Source organism: Anguilla rostrata, chromosome 6 (genome assembly GCF_018555375.3).
Source record: "Anguilla rostrata isolate EN2019 chromosome 6, ASM1855537v3, whole genome shotgun sequence".
Taxonomy (NCBI): Eukaryota; Metazoa; Chordata; class Actinopteri; order Anguilliformes; family Anguillidae; genus Anguilla; species Anguilla rostrata.
In genome coordinates, this window is record NC_057938.1 from 6,671,824 (window position 1) to 6,685,987 (window position 14,164).

The 14,164-nt window shown below is 49.9% G+C and overlaps 1 protein-coding gene across 1 annotated transcript; it reads left to right on the forward strand.

Moving 5' to 3' along the window:
* The first annotated feature begins 819 nt into the window (after window positions 1-819).
* LOC135258342 (BTB/POZ domain-containing protein 8-like) lies at window positions 820-13,599 on the forward strand. Its single transcript, XM_064341783.1, has 6 exons — window positions 820-985; window positions 3,763-4,345; window positions 6,323-6,410; window positions 6,886-7,025; window positions 7,295-9,271; window positions 11,445-13,599. Exons 2-6 carry the CDS (start codon window positions 3,856-3,858, stop codon window positions 11,975-11,977), a joined length of 3,228 nt encoding a protein of 1,075 aa, XP_064197853.1. The 5' UTR covers window positions 820-985; window positions 3,763-3,855; the 3' UTR covers window positions 11,978-13,599.
* The last annotated feature ends 565 nt before the right edge of the window (window positions 13,600-14,164 follow it).

The following is a 14,164-nucleotide window of genomic DNA, read 5'->3' on the forward strand; positions in this document are numbered from 1 at the left end:
GGACTCTGAATTACATCCATCCTGCTTCTGCCTATTACAGCGCTGTCCAAATTTCCTCCAGATTGAACCAGTCCCGCTCGCATTGAGGAGTGAACGGTGACTAAATTATGACAGCCTTACTGTGTTGATGTCCAGCCCTGCGCTTACAGGAATAAGGGAATCTCATTATCAGCTCATTGCTGTGCTTGTCATCCTGTCGGTTGGGTCTTATATTTCATACATGTTTTGAGGTAAGCCTCTTTGCAGGCTTGCCTGGGAGGTTTATAGAGTGAGCAGTCTCTGCGGTTATATCACTCGTCCAGATGAGTGAGTTGGCACAACTTCACTCTGATCAAACTTGTGCCATTTCTTTTTTTTTTTCCAAAAAACATATTTACTTTAAGTACATCTATATTTCAATAGCACACATTTCTAAGAATTGATAGAAAACATTTTTCACAGAAAGTACGGTAATTGCATTAAGTTAAAATCAATGCCTACATTTTGTTTTTCTTTTCTAATTTTTTTTTTTTTTTTTACTCGGACCATAAATTTTCGCGGAAGCCCTCGGCGATCTCGGCGGATCTCGGCATCGATATTCTCAGAGCCGCCGCGGCTCTCCTCTTCCTGCACAAACAGGTGAGCTTGGGACCCCGCGCTGTCTTCAATCTCCGCGATGACATCATCGATTCAGCTCGGGGAGTAAGGAGATTCGATGTGGAATAATAATTGGTTGCCATAGCGATGGGGACTTTAAGCAGCTGCTGATTCGCTCCTGCACACACCCCTCTCTCTCTCTCCCTCCCTCCCTCTCGCTCTCACTCTCTCTCTCCCTCTCTGGCTTGCATCCTCCCTCCCCATTTCCCAGTCTTTGAGGCATAAGGTGCAGGCGCCTCAGCGTGAGGATTGCGGATCCTTTCCCCGCTCCAGTCCTTCCACGCCGCTCAGCGCACGCAGGGATGGGAGAGAGAGCCGCCGGGAGACAGCAGGGCGCCCACACCAGCAGGTAGGAGCAGGCGGAGGGGGCTTCTCATCCAGCTGCCGAGGAACGGAGAGTCTGTCCTCCGGGTGGAGAGGAGCTGCTTTGTCAGGGTCTCCCTCTCTCTCCATCTCTCTCTCTCTCACACTCTTCTCTCGTTCTCTCTCTCTTCTATCACTCTCTCTCTTCCTCTCCTCTCTCTCTCTCTCTCTCCTCTCGGTCTCTTTACCTTTCTCTCCCTCTCTCTTCTCTCTCTCTATCCCTCTGTTCTCTCCCTCTCCCTCCATCTCCCTCTCTCTCTGTCTTTCTCTTTCCCTTTCCCTGTCTGCACGGCTGCAGCGTGTGCCTGTGAGGGGCGGTTGTGGGCAGCGGCGGAGCGGAGCCGCTTGGTTCAGAGGGAGCCCCCGGGGGGGGGGTGGGGTGGGGGGGGGGCTGTGGGGGGGGGGGTGAGGAGGAGCGCGCGTGCGGCTGATTAATAAGCGTTGAGGTGAACGGCCTCTCCGTGGCAATGCCGGATCCACACGCCGGCCGCCTCTATTGTGCGGCCGGCGCGTTGCCCGTGGCCATCGCTTCATTAGCCCCCCGCCCCCCCCGGTTCAGACCGCGAGGCGCGGAAACGCCTTCGGCGGAGCGCCGACAGCCGAACGGATCCCTGAAATGTGCCAGCCTCAGCACATCCGGGTGACAAATGGGCCGTGCTAACGAAGGGAACGCGCGGCTACGTTCAGTTCAGCCTGCACGTCATTAAAAGCAGAGTGCGCAGGAGAGCGGTCATGTGTTTTTACGCTGATTTTAAGGGTGATGGGGATGGATGCAAAACATGCTTTTTTTTTATTGAGAGCACTTATTAATATGCCTTTAATATTCATCACTTCTCATTACACAAACACACACACACACACACTCTCTCTCTCGCCATGCAACTGCACACACCCCCACCACACACACACCACACCCCACCCACACACACACCACCAGCACACACACACACGCACGCACACTCTCTCTCGCTCATGCACACACACACACACACACACACACACGCACACACACTCTCTCTCTCGCTCATGCACACACACACACACACACGCACACTCTCTCTCTCGCTCATGCACACGTGCACACGGGCTTCCCTCCCTCCAGCAGCTCGGTTTGATTCTGCAGCAGTATGTCACATGGGAGAAGGGCTGCTTTAGCAGGTGATTACCTGCCTTCCCGGCGCAGCTCTATGGTACTCTGAGAGAGAGAGAGAGAGCGGTGCAAAGCCAGCGCAGGTTCCTCATAACACACAGTGAGGTAAATGCCACAGTGCGCAAGGGCAGAACGACACAGAGGACACGAAGCCTGTGGAGGATAGTCCGCTATCCGCAGCCCTCTCGGCTCATTGTCTGCTAATCATTTCCTTGCACGACCCAAAATATACTCTTTCCTGTTTTCTGACAGGCAGACTCGTTCAGAATGTTAAGTGTGGAATGAGAAACCTTCCTGAAGGACTCAAACCTTGAATTGTGACATGAGAACAGTTTAATAAGATAGTGTAGTGAGTTTTTTTCCCCCCTGAAGGATAGTTGTGTCATTTCCAGCCAGTTTCCATAATCTTTCCCATAGCAAGAGCTGTGTGATATCAATAAAATGTATTCTAGTTGGGCATATTGTCACTCTAATGTGGGGTTCTTGAGAACATAAATGACTATATTTTTTTCTTTATTGTATTCCTGAAGGTAACTAAAAGCCTGTCAGAACAAATCATAGTTGTGTAAGCGCTGCGTTGTGATTTTGCATTGTATTCGGGAGGGAAAGAACTCGCTGCATTCAGTCACTCATTCATCCTGCATACTTGGCTGTGATATTAATCCTTTAAGGTGTAAGACCTGAAATATGGGATCAGAATGTTCGTAAGTGATATATTCTAATGCTGATATAACTACCACTACTGGTAATTGAAAGCAATGGAGTTCTAGAACACCAATTTAAAATTTTGAAAAAACATTCCAAAATAAACTCCACTCCTTAAAGGGTTAATCAGTCACGCAGGATTTATTTTTTTCACTAACAGGACTTGTTAGAGCAACACAAATTCTCTGCGTCTCCCAGTTAGCCGAAATGCGTCACGACTCATTCAGAATTATCCATCTACAAATCGGAGCGGGCGCTGACCGTCCCTACAGTCGTTTCAGCGACAGGCAAGCTCAGCGTCACGCACAAGAAAATGTGGCACACGCTCAGGTCTGTTACGGAAAGTTACTGTGTGCTGCGGATGGATTGAACAGAGGCATATGCAAATAAAAAAGTATATTTGAGGCTGGTTGTGTTAAAGAGGCTGGAGACCGGCCGTCCCCTGGGACCCCTGTTCCGCGTGCTCCGGCCGTCCCCTGGGACCCCTGTTCCGCGTGCTCCGGCCGTCCCCTGGGACCCCTGTTCCGCGTGCTCCGGCCGTCCCCTGGGACCCCTGTTCCGCGTGCTGGGTGGATTTTGACAGGAAAGCCGCTGGTTCTGCTCTGAGGGACTCAGTAACAGGGCTGCTGATCTCTGTCTTTCCCCAGTGAACGCAGAGGGAAGCAATTTACCCTCAACTTTCAACACGATCACCCGCAAGGCATGTAATTACACTGGACTGTTTTTTAGGAGCAGGGTGGCCTAAGAGCTGTGCATTACTGTGTACCTGTATGCTGTTGTGTGTGTGTGTGTGTGTGTCTGTGTGTGTGCATGTGTGTGCCTGTGTGTTTTTGTGCGTGGGTGTGCGTGCGTGTGTCAGCTTCCCTTGACGTAGCAGCAGTGTGTAAAACGCCCTGTTCTTCCCACAGCTCCATCTGAAAGGTTCACCCGCAGGTGCCAGGAGACCCCCCAGGACAGAGCGCCTCACCAGGACCCCCTGTCAGTCCCGAGCGGAGCAGAAGATGAAGTCCGACGGGTTGGGGGGGCCCGGGCAGACCGCCAACGCGGGGAAACCCGCCTGCAACAAACCTGGGGAGGGCGAGGCGGCCGTGGCCAAGAACGCCAAAGACAAGGCCAAGGCGGCCAAGCCGGGGGAGAGGGGCACGCCGTCCAAGACCAGAACCGTGGTCAGGGACAAGCCGGAGGTCAACGGCGTGGCCAAAGCGGAGGCCCCGGGGCCGCAGCGGGAAAATGGCGGGGCCGGCGGAGTCGCCAACGGAATCCGAGGCTCCCCCACCGCCAAGGACCGGAGGCCCGCCACAGGCACCAGGCCCAAAGCCCAGGCCGCCAACGCGGCCCCGCCCAAACCCGCCAAGCTTCCGAGGAGCGGCTCGGGGAAGGACCCCGCCCCGGGCCCCGAGAGCGCCGGGGCCCACCTCCCCCTCAGCGCCTCCACCTCCGGGAGCGCCTCGCCCGAAAACGGCTCCAGCAGCCCCCGCAGCTCCACCCCAGGTCTGAGGGCCCTGTCCGCTGCACCCCGCCTCCTCCACCCCCATCCCACAATGCACCACCAACACAATACCCAACACAGGTCTCTCAGAAGCCTGCTGCTCAACTCCCCAGCTCTATGCCCATCCCCAAACCCCCTCACCCACACACCCCAACCTCCACCATTCTGACTCCCCCCATCAATCTATCTCCCCCCATTTCCCCTCCTAACACGTCAGTCTGAATACCCATCACCTCCTACAACCTTCACCAACCTGACTCCCCCCATCAATCCATCTCCCCCATGTCCCCTCATTACACGTCAGACTGAAGGAGATCTGTTGTACGGACGAGGCCCAGTTTCTACGTCCACTCCCTGCTTCCTTTTCCATCTGTAAAACTCAACGAGCAGGGAGGAGGAGGAGGAGAAGGAGGAGAGGCCGGGTCTATAAATAGCCGCTAAAAAAAAAAAAAAACAGAGAGAAGGAAGTCTGCCTGGACAAAAAAAAAAAGAAAAACAGAGGAGACGACGAAGGCTGATTATAGTGCAGGAGATACCACTCTCACCCTGGGGTGCCTTCGCTAGCGAGGGGAGCGGAATTAAGCGGGATTATGCCGAGCAGCTGCGCGCGTGAACGTTGTTTAAGAGCCGCCCTCCGCTCTGCGGCTCCCCCGCTTGTTTTCACGCTGTCTGCGATTGAGGCGGCGCTGCCTCCAATAAGAACAAAAACAGCACTGCAGTGTTGAAGGTCAAACCTCGGCACATCTAGTGAGACGAATTGCCTCGTTCTGGTCCCCCCCTCCTCACCCCCCACCCCCTCCCCCTCACCCCCCCTCCTCAAATCCCCACACTGCTGTGCAGCGTCACTCGGCTCCCCCCCCTCTAGTTGGTCGCCGCCTCCCCTCCCCTCCTCCCAGCCCGCCTGTGTTAAAAGCTGGCCAGGTGTCGTCAGCGTTGTCATGGTGAAAGACACACCGGTAAGGCCTCTGAAGGGGCCTCTGGGCCCTCCCCTGCACCCATGCACCCCTGCACCCCTCCACACCCCCCCGCTCCTCCCTCAAACTGCCTCACTGCACCCCCACCGGCTCGGAAATCCGCATTATTACAGAGGCGGTGAGAAAGCCCTTTGTGACTGTCTGTCCCTCTCCCTGCTTCCATCCATTCTCCCTCTGTCCCTCAACCGTCACCTGCATCCGTGTTCATCAGCGCAAGCCGGCCTGTCCATTACCACCATCGCGGTTCGCGCGGCCAACCGACGCCGTTAAACGACAAGTGACTGAGCCGCCGTCGACTGCGTAGATGATCCTGGCATCGCTAGAAAGGGAACTGCCGCTGTCGTTTTTAAATAGCCGAATTGTGTAGCCGCGGCGAATGCGCTCTCACTTCCAGAAACAGAGACGCCCCGGCTGATCGGCGGCGGATCACTGTGAATACATCAGCATCAACACCCGGCGTGACTCACGTTTCTGTTAACAGCTCTCTCTCTCTCTCTCTCTCTCTCGCTCTCTCTCGATGAGTAGTTTTTGCAGCATTCAATTTGGCTGCGTTTGCCATAAAAATTCTGTTTGATCTCAGGCAGCTTCAAGTGCGCATACAGTTTGAAGTGCTCTGCTTTTTACCCACTCTCGACATTAAAGAATAACAATGACTGAGGATCATTTCAACAATTAGCAACATACCAGGCTGAAAGGTTTAAAAAAAATTATGGTTAGAAAGCGGTTTAATTTTAGCAAAGCTAGCTTTCATCAGTCCCACAACTGACACTCAGCTGACAACACCACTGTCTCTGCTCTGTTCCTCCGTGTGCATTGGCTTGGATACCTATTGCTTTGTGTCCCAATAGGCATTATTTGGTCTGATGGGAATCAAAGCAATACAGCCAGTCCCTATAACGAGAGCAGTGCCAGAATCTAAAAAGAGAGCTGCTTGCCCTGAAGAAGCTTCTTGTTAAAGCCCATGTTATGACTGCTGTATGAGTGCTCGTATGTGCTTCATTACAGGACACAGGCAAAAAACAGCAGCCAAGGCACTGACCAGATCCCCTGTGGTCAAAAGTCTTCAGAAGTCTGACCCGTCCAAGACTAACAGGTGAACCCACGAGTACCCAGCTACCACTCAGAGAATACATTTTACAGGGAGAGTTTCAGAAACAACTCTTTCTCCTGCCCCTCCATAGTGTGTGTTTGAATGTACATAATGAGTAGACTGCTGCCATAGACAGACATTCACCACTGAAGTCTTGAGCTCTAGTTCAGTTCTCTTATGTGGAGAAAAAAATATAGAGCATCTTTTTGCAATTTTCCCCCATAGACAACTGTCCAAATATAATGTTTTACCAGCATGGAGTAATACAGTTTTATTTTTTTACATAACAGGCTGCTCTATTAAAAAAGAAAACATTTTATGCTGTAGGCCCACTGTGTCGAAGCACTTTTTTTCCAATAAAAGAAATCTAATTAAAAAAATGAACAGCAATGATTCAATTTGCAGCCGTTCGTCTGGCTCCTTATCTCCATTATTCTGTGGATCATTGTTCTTTTTTGTGTGAATTGTATTTATCAAGCGCCGCGAACAAGACGAACGCGAAAGAAGCCGGCAAGGCCAAGCCTCCCGCCTCAGGCAGGACGGTAACGGGTACGCCAGGCCCCAGAACGGACCTGAGGGGGAGGAGCACCCCCACCAATGGTCCGGGAGAGAACCACGGTAAGAAACCCCAAATCTGTCACCGCCGTACGGGAGTACGCGTCTGTTTGCCACGGCTCTTATGAGTAAACCTCAGTGGTTACCTGTTTCAAAGCAAACAATAATCATTTTCGTCTGTGAGGCATATAGCCAATGTTTTCATTTAGTGTCATCAACCGCTACCTATAGGTACTTATGTGTCTGCGGTTTTAGGGACGATTTGATTGATTGGCAAGAGTTATGGCAGATTTCTGATGCACCTTCTTGTTTTCTGGGTGTAACGGCACCAGCAGTGAGTGCGAGGAAGCCTGCCTCCCCCAGGAAAGAGGACAGCAAGGGGAGCCCAAAGGCAGCACCTGGGGACAAAACACCCAGCGAAGCTACCAAGAAGAAGGCAGTAAAATCCACACCTGCCTCCGGACCAGAAACCAAGTCCAGTCCCAAGCCAACGAAGCCTCCCTCGGGAACGCCCAGGTCATCCCCTCTCACCGGAGGGAAAAGCACCCTGAAACAGAAAAGTACCCCAGAGTCACATACGGCAAAGGGCTCCCCAAAGTCAGTTGGGCCTGAGAAACAGCCATTGGCTGGACTCAAGAAGCAGGGTTCAAAAACCAAAGAGTCCACCCAGAGAGCCTCAGCCTCCAAAGGCAGAGGTGAGCCTGAGACGGCCGCTCCTGAGCATGCTCATGAGGAGAAGTCAAAGGCTGGGTGTGAGGGACCTGAGCATGCTGGGAAGGTAGGAGAAGCAGCTCCGTCATCCCAGAGCACGTCGCTGCCTGGCCCTGATAAGAATGGAGGAAATGGCCCAGCCCAGGAAGAGAAGCCACATCCTGCTCCCGAACTGCTGGGCGATACTCAGCCCTCTGTATCCAGTCCAGCACCAGCACAAACTAACAGGCTTACCGAGAGGCCGGCCCACATGGAGTCCTCCAGGCCCACAGAGGGCGCTGCTGGGAAGCAGACATCGGGCAGCGTAATCCCACCCAGGCTCTGCACCAGTCACAGGCTAGGATCCCCAAACTCGCCCAAGGACACTTACCCACTGGAGACCCCGGGTAGCCAGGAGGGGTCTGAAACACCGCTGGAGGACTCCTGGAGTGCGCCCCACCCGCAGGGCAGCCCTGAGTCAGAGACGGGCAGCGCCGCCACCACCTCTTCTGACGACATCAAGCCCCGCTCGGAGGACTACGACGCGGGCGGCTCGCAGGACGACGACGGCTCCAATGACAGGGGCGTCTCCAAGTGCGGCACGGTGCTGTGCCACGACTTCCTGGGCCGCAGCAGCAGCGACACCAGCACCCCCGAGGAGCTGAAGATGTACGACGCCGGGCTCCGGGCGGAGCTGAGGCTGAGGGCCCGCGACATGGCCGACCCCTTTCACGGCCACTCCACCAGCGAGGAGGAGGTGACCTGCCGCAGGCCCCGCTCCTGGCTGCACCGCGAGGAAGACCCCGTGGAAGAGGACGCCGGCGAAGAGGAGAACACCGTCACCGTCAAGAACGTCCCGAACCACCAGCTCTTCTCCTCTGACGAGGAGGAGGAAGAGGATGAGACAGAGGATGAGAGGTCGGAGGTGGAGATCCCAGACGAGGCCCCGCCCCCTCCGGCCGACCCCTCCCCCCACCAGTTCCACGGAATCGTCAACCTGGCATTTGAGGACATCGGTGAGCAGGACAATGACCTGCAGGGCTATAAGTCAGCCTCAAACTTCCGTCGCTCTGTTCTGCTCTCTGTTGATGAGTGTGAGGAACTAGGATGTGAGGAAGGGGGGGCGCAGACTCCCCCACAGCAAACCGAGGACCCTCTCGCGCCCAGTGATGTCTCTGACAGAGCCCCCAGAAACCCAGCGGCACCCCAGCACGACTCCTTCCCCTCCCAGGGAAAGCAAGACCCATTGGCCAACACCCTCAACAAGAGCACTGCGTCCAGGGAGGCCAAGGATGTTTACGTGGAAAGATGCAATGAGGACCACACTCCAATCCTGACGGAAGTCCAGCAGTCTGCGCAGGAGGCCGGAAAGCACAGCGAGCTGGGCAGGGTTACATCCACTAAACAAACCCTGGACCCCAACACTAGTGACCTACGACCTCAGGAGAGGCCCAGCCACTTGGACCTCCAGCATACCGAGCAATACCCCGAAGGTGGGCCCCTGAAAAACGTCCCGGTCGACCCCACGGACGAGCGGAAAAAGGACTTTCACCTGGACTTGCATGGGCACCAGCAGACAGGGGGCTGCCCCAGTGCACACACTGCACCTTCCTCTGCAGGTAATGTATAATTTTACAGTCGGACCCTAAACCGGGCCGTGTTAGTAATACTCCTCAACACACTATATCCTCAGCATGATCCCAGGTCTAGGCCTCCCAGGCCAGCCACTCCATGTCAGAGACCTCTCTAGTCATGACCTTGAGATAATATTTTCCCGCCTCTCTTAAAATAGGCTACAATCAATAGTTAATTTATTGTCTGTTTATATGCTGCCCAAAATCGTAAAAGAATGATCTGAAATGTGTGGGTCATGATGTGGCAGCCATTTTTGATTGCTGTGCTATGTATATTTTACTGAAGACACAAACGTAGCTCTAACATCCATTTTAGTTTAGGGTTGTTGGGTAAAAATGCAAAGAGAATAAATCATCTTCTTTGTTTTTAGGCATACAGAGTTCTTGATAATTCAGTTTACAAGGAAAGGGTAAATGCAATGCTTATTTCTGTTTACTTGTATATTGTGAAATTAATCTGTATGTTACACAAAAAAGGCCAGGGAAACTTCCTGACAAGGTTGTATGTTAACCTTACCAAATGCACTTTGATGTAGATACATTTTTTTCCTTTTGTTAGTACCATGACACGTCTGCACTTCCATCGACTGGAACACAACAGAGAAATAAATCCGTTTTATTTGTCATATCGCTAAAGAAAATGTTTATTCAGGTGACAAAATTCCTGTGACATTGCCAACCAGTTCAGTGCAATATGCATATGTACAACGGTGTACGACAGCACTATATACCAAATAGAACTTATTGGTTTACTAAAACTGATCAGTTGATAGTGTGCGTGCCACTCACCAACAGCTGTCATTAAGATATCTTTGCTTGTGAGGCTGGTGTATGTTTATGTGCGTGTATGTGTGCAGCCCCTGATCAGTTTCTGAGCCATCTGTCTGACTTGCTTAGTCTGTGTCCATTCCTTCGGTCTGCTGAAGTGGACCTATTGCATGCTATCTTAGCATTCGCATTGTATGTTGAGTCCCCAGTAATATTCTATGTGCTGGCCAAAACAGTTTATCGCGTGCGTGCTGTTCATTATTTTATTAATAATTTTCTTTATGTCATTTTTGCAAGAAAGCAGCAATTGTAGTGACCATCTCTGAATTTAGCAGACATAGCTGTGTATGCTTTTTCCGGTTAAGTTTCTGTTATTTTTTATTCATTTATTTTTTTCTTTTAATATTCTTTTCTAGCACTTAGAGCTTCCTGTATTTAATGTATTTCAGGTATACCTTCCATGGTTCTGTTATGTCTCTCTTTTAGTCAAGCTAATATGATACAGTTATATATCGCTGCATAACTGCAGTTTATAAGTAACCAAGTCCTGCATCTGCTTACAATGTACATTATGCTATCCAACCCTTTACCAGCATGAGTCTCAGCCTCTTTTTTTCAATCAAAGAAAAAATAGTTGTAAAAAAAAATGATATGTATGCAAAACCAATATGTTTAACTGCTCTAAGAGAACTGATGTTTAAGCAATCAACTCTGTACTCCACCTGTGCTATGAATATACTAAAACTGAAACTCAGTTTTATGTCAGGGCATGTTTGAAAACGAGATACAAAAAAAAAAAAATGCTTAGGGACTTTTATTTATAAATGCCTTTTTAAGCAACAGTTACGATGCTGTCTCATAAACATATCAGTGCCTGTGCATAACTGTATCATGGTTTGCTATGAAGAAATCAAAGCATTTGATGAAAGAGACACGTTCAGAAAAGCACCTCTGTGATCACTACCTTTAGGGCAGCTGTCCACTCTCTTATGTTGCAAGATTCAGGTGCGCGCTTGCTAAAAAGCTCCATGCTTCAAGTTTTTGTAAGCAGAAGCTATGCATTTTGGGAAATTGTGTTTTTTTCCCCCCATTTCGACTAAGAAGGATTCTTAGACAAAGTCTGCTCAATTCTTTATAGCTCAACAAAAGAGGGAACAAAGATATGCTGTACAAACCACGACGGCGCACAAATAACGTTTGGCACTACACATCAAAATCAACATGCAAGGGAACGCAGTTGCACTAAGGGTGACAATCTAACAGTGGGAATCATAGCAAAATGGCCGCTGCATCTGAAAAGTTGTCTATGTATGGTGTATATTTAAAGAAAGTGGAATTTTACCGAGATCTGGATTTGAATCATTTTGACATTGTGCAGTATTGTTTCCAGGGGACTGTGATGACTGTGACAGATCGGATCAAACCTGCACACATGACCGCCGCCCGTCCGCCGCCCTCTCTCCCATTTATGAGACGGACAAGGGCGAGCACCCGGAGCGCAGCTCGGACGCGGACAGGTGCGTTCTGGGGCGACAGGAGCAGCCGCAGGAAGAAAAGGAGGCGGAAGCGGAGGCGGAGGCGGACGACAGCGAGGACGAGGACAGCCAGTTCGTCGAGCGAGACTGGACCCTGCTCCGGCAGCTGCTCTCGGACCAGGAGTCCAGCCTGGGCGTCACGAACTGCGTCCCCGAGGATCTCAACCTGGCCCAGTACCTCATCAAGCAGACGCTGGCTCTGTCCCGCGACTACTTTCAGGCGGACGGCGACTCGTCCCTGGAGAAGGAGACGTTCAAAAGGTGGGCGGAGCTTATCTCCCCGCTGGACGACTCCGGCGCCAGCATCACCGTCACCAGCTACTCCCCGGAGGACGCCGCTTCGCCCCAGGGCGAGTGGACCATTGTGGAACTGGAAACGCATCACTGACTGACTGACTGACGATGGGCGGGGTCTCCAGGCGCGGCCTTCGCTTTTAAACTCTTCCGATTCGCTGCCAGATCTTCTTTCTCAAACTACCTAGCTAGGTGTGACTTTACCTACGGCACGCTACTACAAGGAACATTTTTGAAGGATTGTGGATTTAAAACTGTTTTGGCATGTGAATATTTTTGTATGTTTTACCCGTTTACTTGATGTGGCTGCTTTTGACTTTATTAGAACAAAACAGGTCTTTTTTTCTCCCCCCTTTTCATGATTCCTGCTCTCTGTGACGATGCTTTGACAAAGGTGTTGCAGCAGAAAATAGAAAAGAAAAAAAAACCATGTTGCTTGAGCTGTTAGTTTGCGTTCATTGTTCAGTTTATGAGGAAATAAAAATGTGTGGTTCTACAAGACAAACTCCAGAATAAATGCTTCCGACGCTGTGATCTGTAGCTCTTGGAGGTCAGTGAAGCTGACACAATGAGGCCACGCTTTGAGGCACTGGGGTAGGCGGGGATGAAGATTTGTTGTACATTATTACAGACTTTGCGACTCCAGCTCGCTCTCCTTGCCCCACAGCCTCATATAAATGATGCAGGTTCTTTAGTCCATAAATTCATTACGGTGCTCAAGTGGATCCTGCATTGAACCTCAGCCCCGTGCCGGTAGTGTCATAGTGGTATTATGTGTATCAGGAAGCACATAATCAGATTTTTGCAAATAGGTGCGCAATTTTGAGTTGGATGACTTAACGTTTGGCAGACCTCACCTCACACAGTTAACAGTTGTTAAATATATACCCAGATACATAGAAAAACTGGCAGCATGTGTCAAAATAAAATGATCGTTCAACCTGGATATAACCCAACGTACGGCACGGGCCCCGGGGATTGGCATCACAAAGTGACAGTTATAAACAGACTCATTTTCCACACCGGTCTGTTTGATGCCACAGTCTACCTTAGAGAGACAGAATCACGCGTTTGCATGTAGGAGAAATGTAGTATTACAAGCACAAATTATGAATGTAGGTAGGTAACTAAGCTGCAGTTAAACCTATGAAATGGCTAATTGTGTAACTGCATCTTGGTTGATACGTATGGAAATTCTGCAACTAGATAGTAGTAGGAGCTGCGAAGGTAACGTCTAGACTTGCTGTGATTTATATTTTTTATTTTTGTTGCACGTTAAAGCATATTAGCCGTTGTTGAATAATTTTAGAATGTAATTAATATGACTCGACTGAAGAATGTAGTTGGCTCAGTAACATGCCTGTTTTGGATAACTAATGTTACTTTTCACTGATCTCATTGACGGCATGATGGTTACATAGCAAAATAGCAACAGTAACAGATCATTTGTAATTTAGTCCATCTGTTTAGCTAGCAACAAGACACGAGTTATAGAAATTGCAAATAACATTTAAATAGCCAGAGTTGAATAAAACACATGATCCATGCTATACTCCAACCACCAGCTAGCTGTCAAAAGTGGTTTTCAGCATCAACTTACTCATCACATTAGTGAAAATATTCCAGGACAAGGTCATTTAAATCACACTTATGTACTCCAATAAAATGGCAAAATGTGCTCTGTTTTTCAAATAAAGAACAACCTATTCATACATATTCACCCAGTCATTGTTGTAATTAATGCATTTATGAATGATTTTATGTGAACTGAACTCAGGTTGGCTGCACCTCAAATCTAAATATTAAGGCAATTGCATATGTGCATACATCTTAATGCTCTTTGTAGTTAGGCTATACCTTTGTTGCATTTCAGGTGCACAAAGTTTGATGTGAGAAATATTATTTATGATCTCTAATCTTGCATCAGTCCATAACTGTGCCTCTGCTTCAGGTGTGTGACATCATGTAGCCCCTAACATTGGGTTATCCAGTAGTAATGATGCCCCAGTTGTCTCTCTCATCTCTCTCCAAGGACTACTCTACAGATAACAAGAAAGGCAACTAATATCCCCAACAATCACCACAACACAGGTTGAATGCGGGCCGATAAATTAACATTTCAACTGTGTGGAATTCACTCGTTCGGTTTTTGAGATTCAGATAAGGAAAAAAATGAATTCATGTTTAAGCAAGATAGCCACAGGCCAGTTAACTTATATGGCGCTGATGCACAAATAGCCTTTTAGCGGACAAATAGCGGACTTTTCCCGTACGTTTTTTT

Bases quoted from the DNA above. Each gene is read 5' to 3' on its own strand.
- LOC135258342 (XM_064341783.1), top strand. From the start codon at position 3,856: ATGAAGTCCGACGGGTTGGGGGGGCCCGGGCAGACCGCCAACGCGGGG. The intron at 4,346-6,322 runs GTCTGAGGGCCC...GCTTCATTACAG, and splicing joins CCCCCGCAGCTCCACCCCAG to GACACAGGCAAAAAACAGCA. The intron at 6,411-6,885 runs GTGAACCCACGA...GTATTTATCAAG, and splicing joins GACCCGTCCAAGACTAACAG to CGCCGCGAACAAGACGAACG.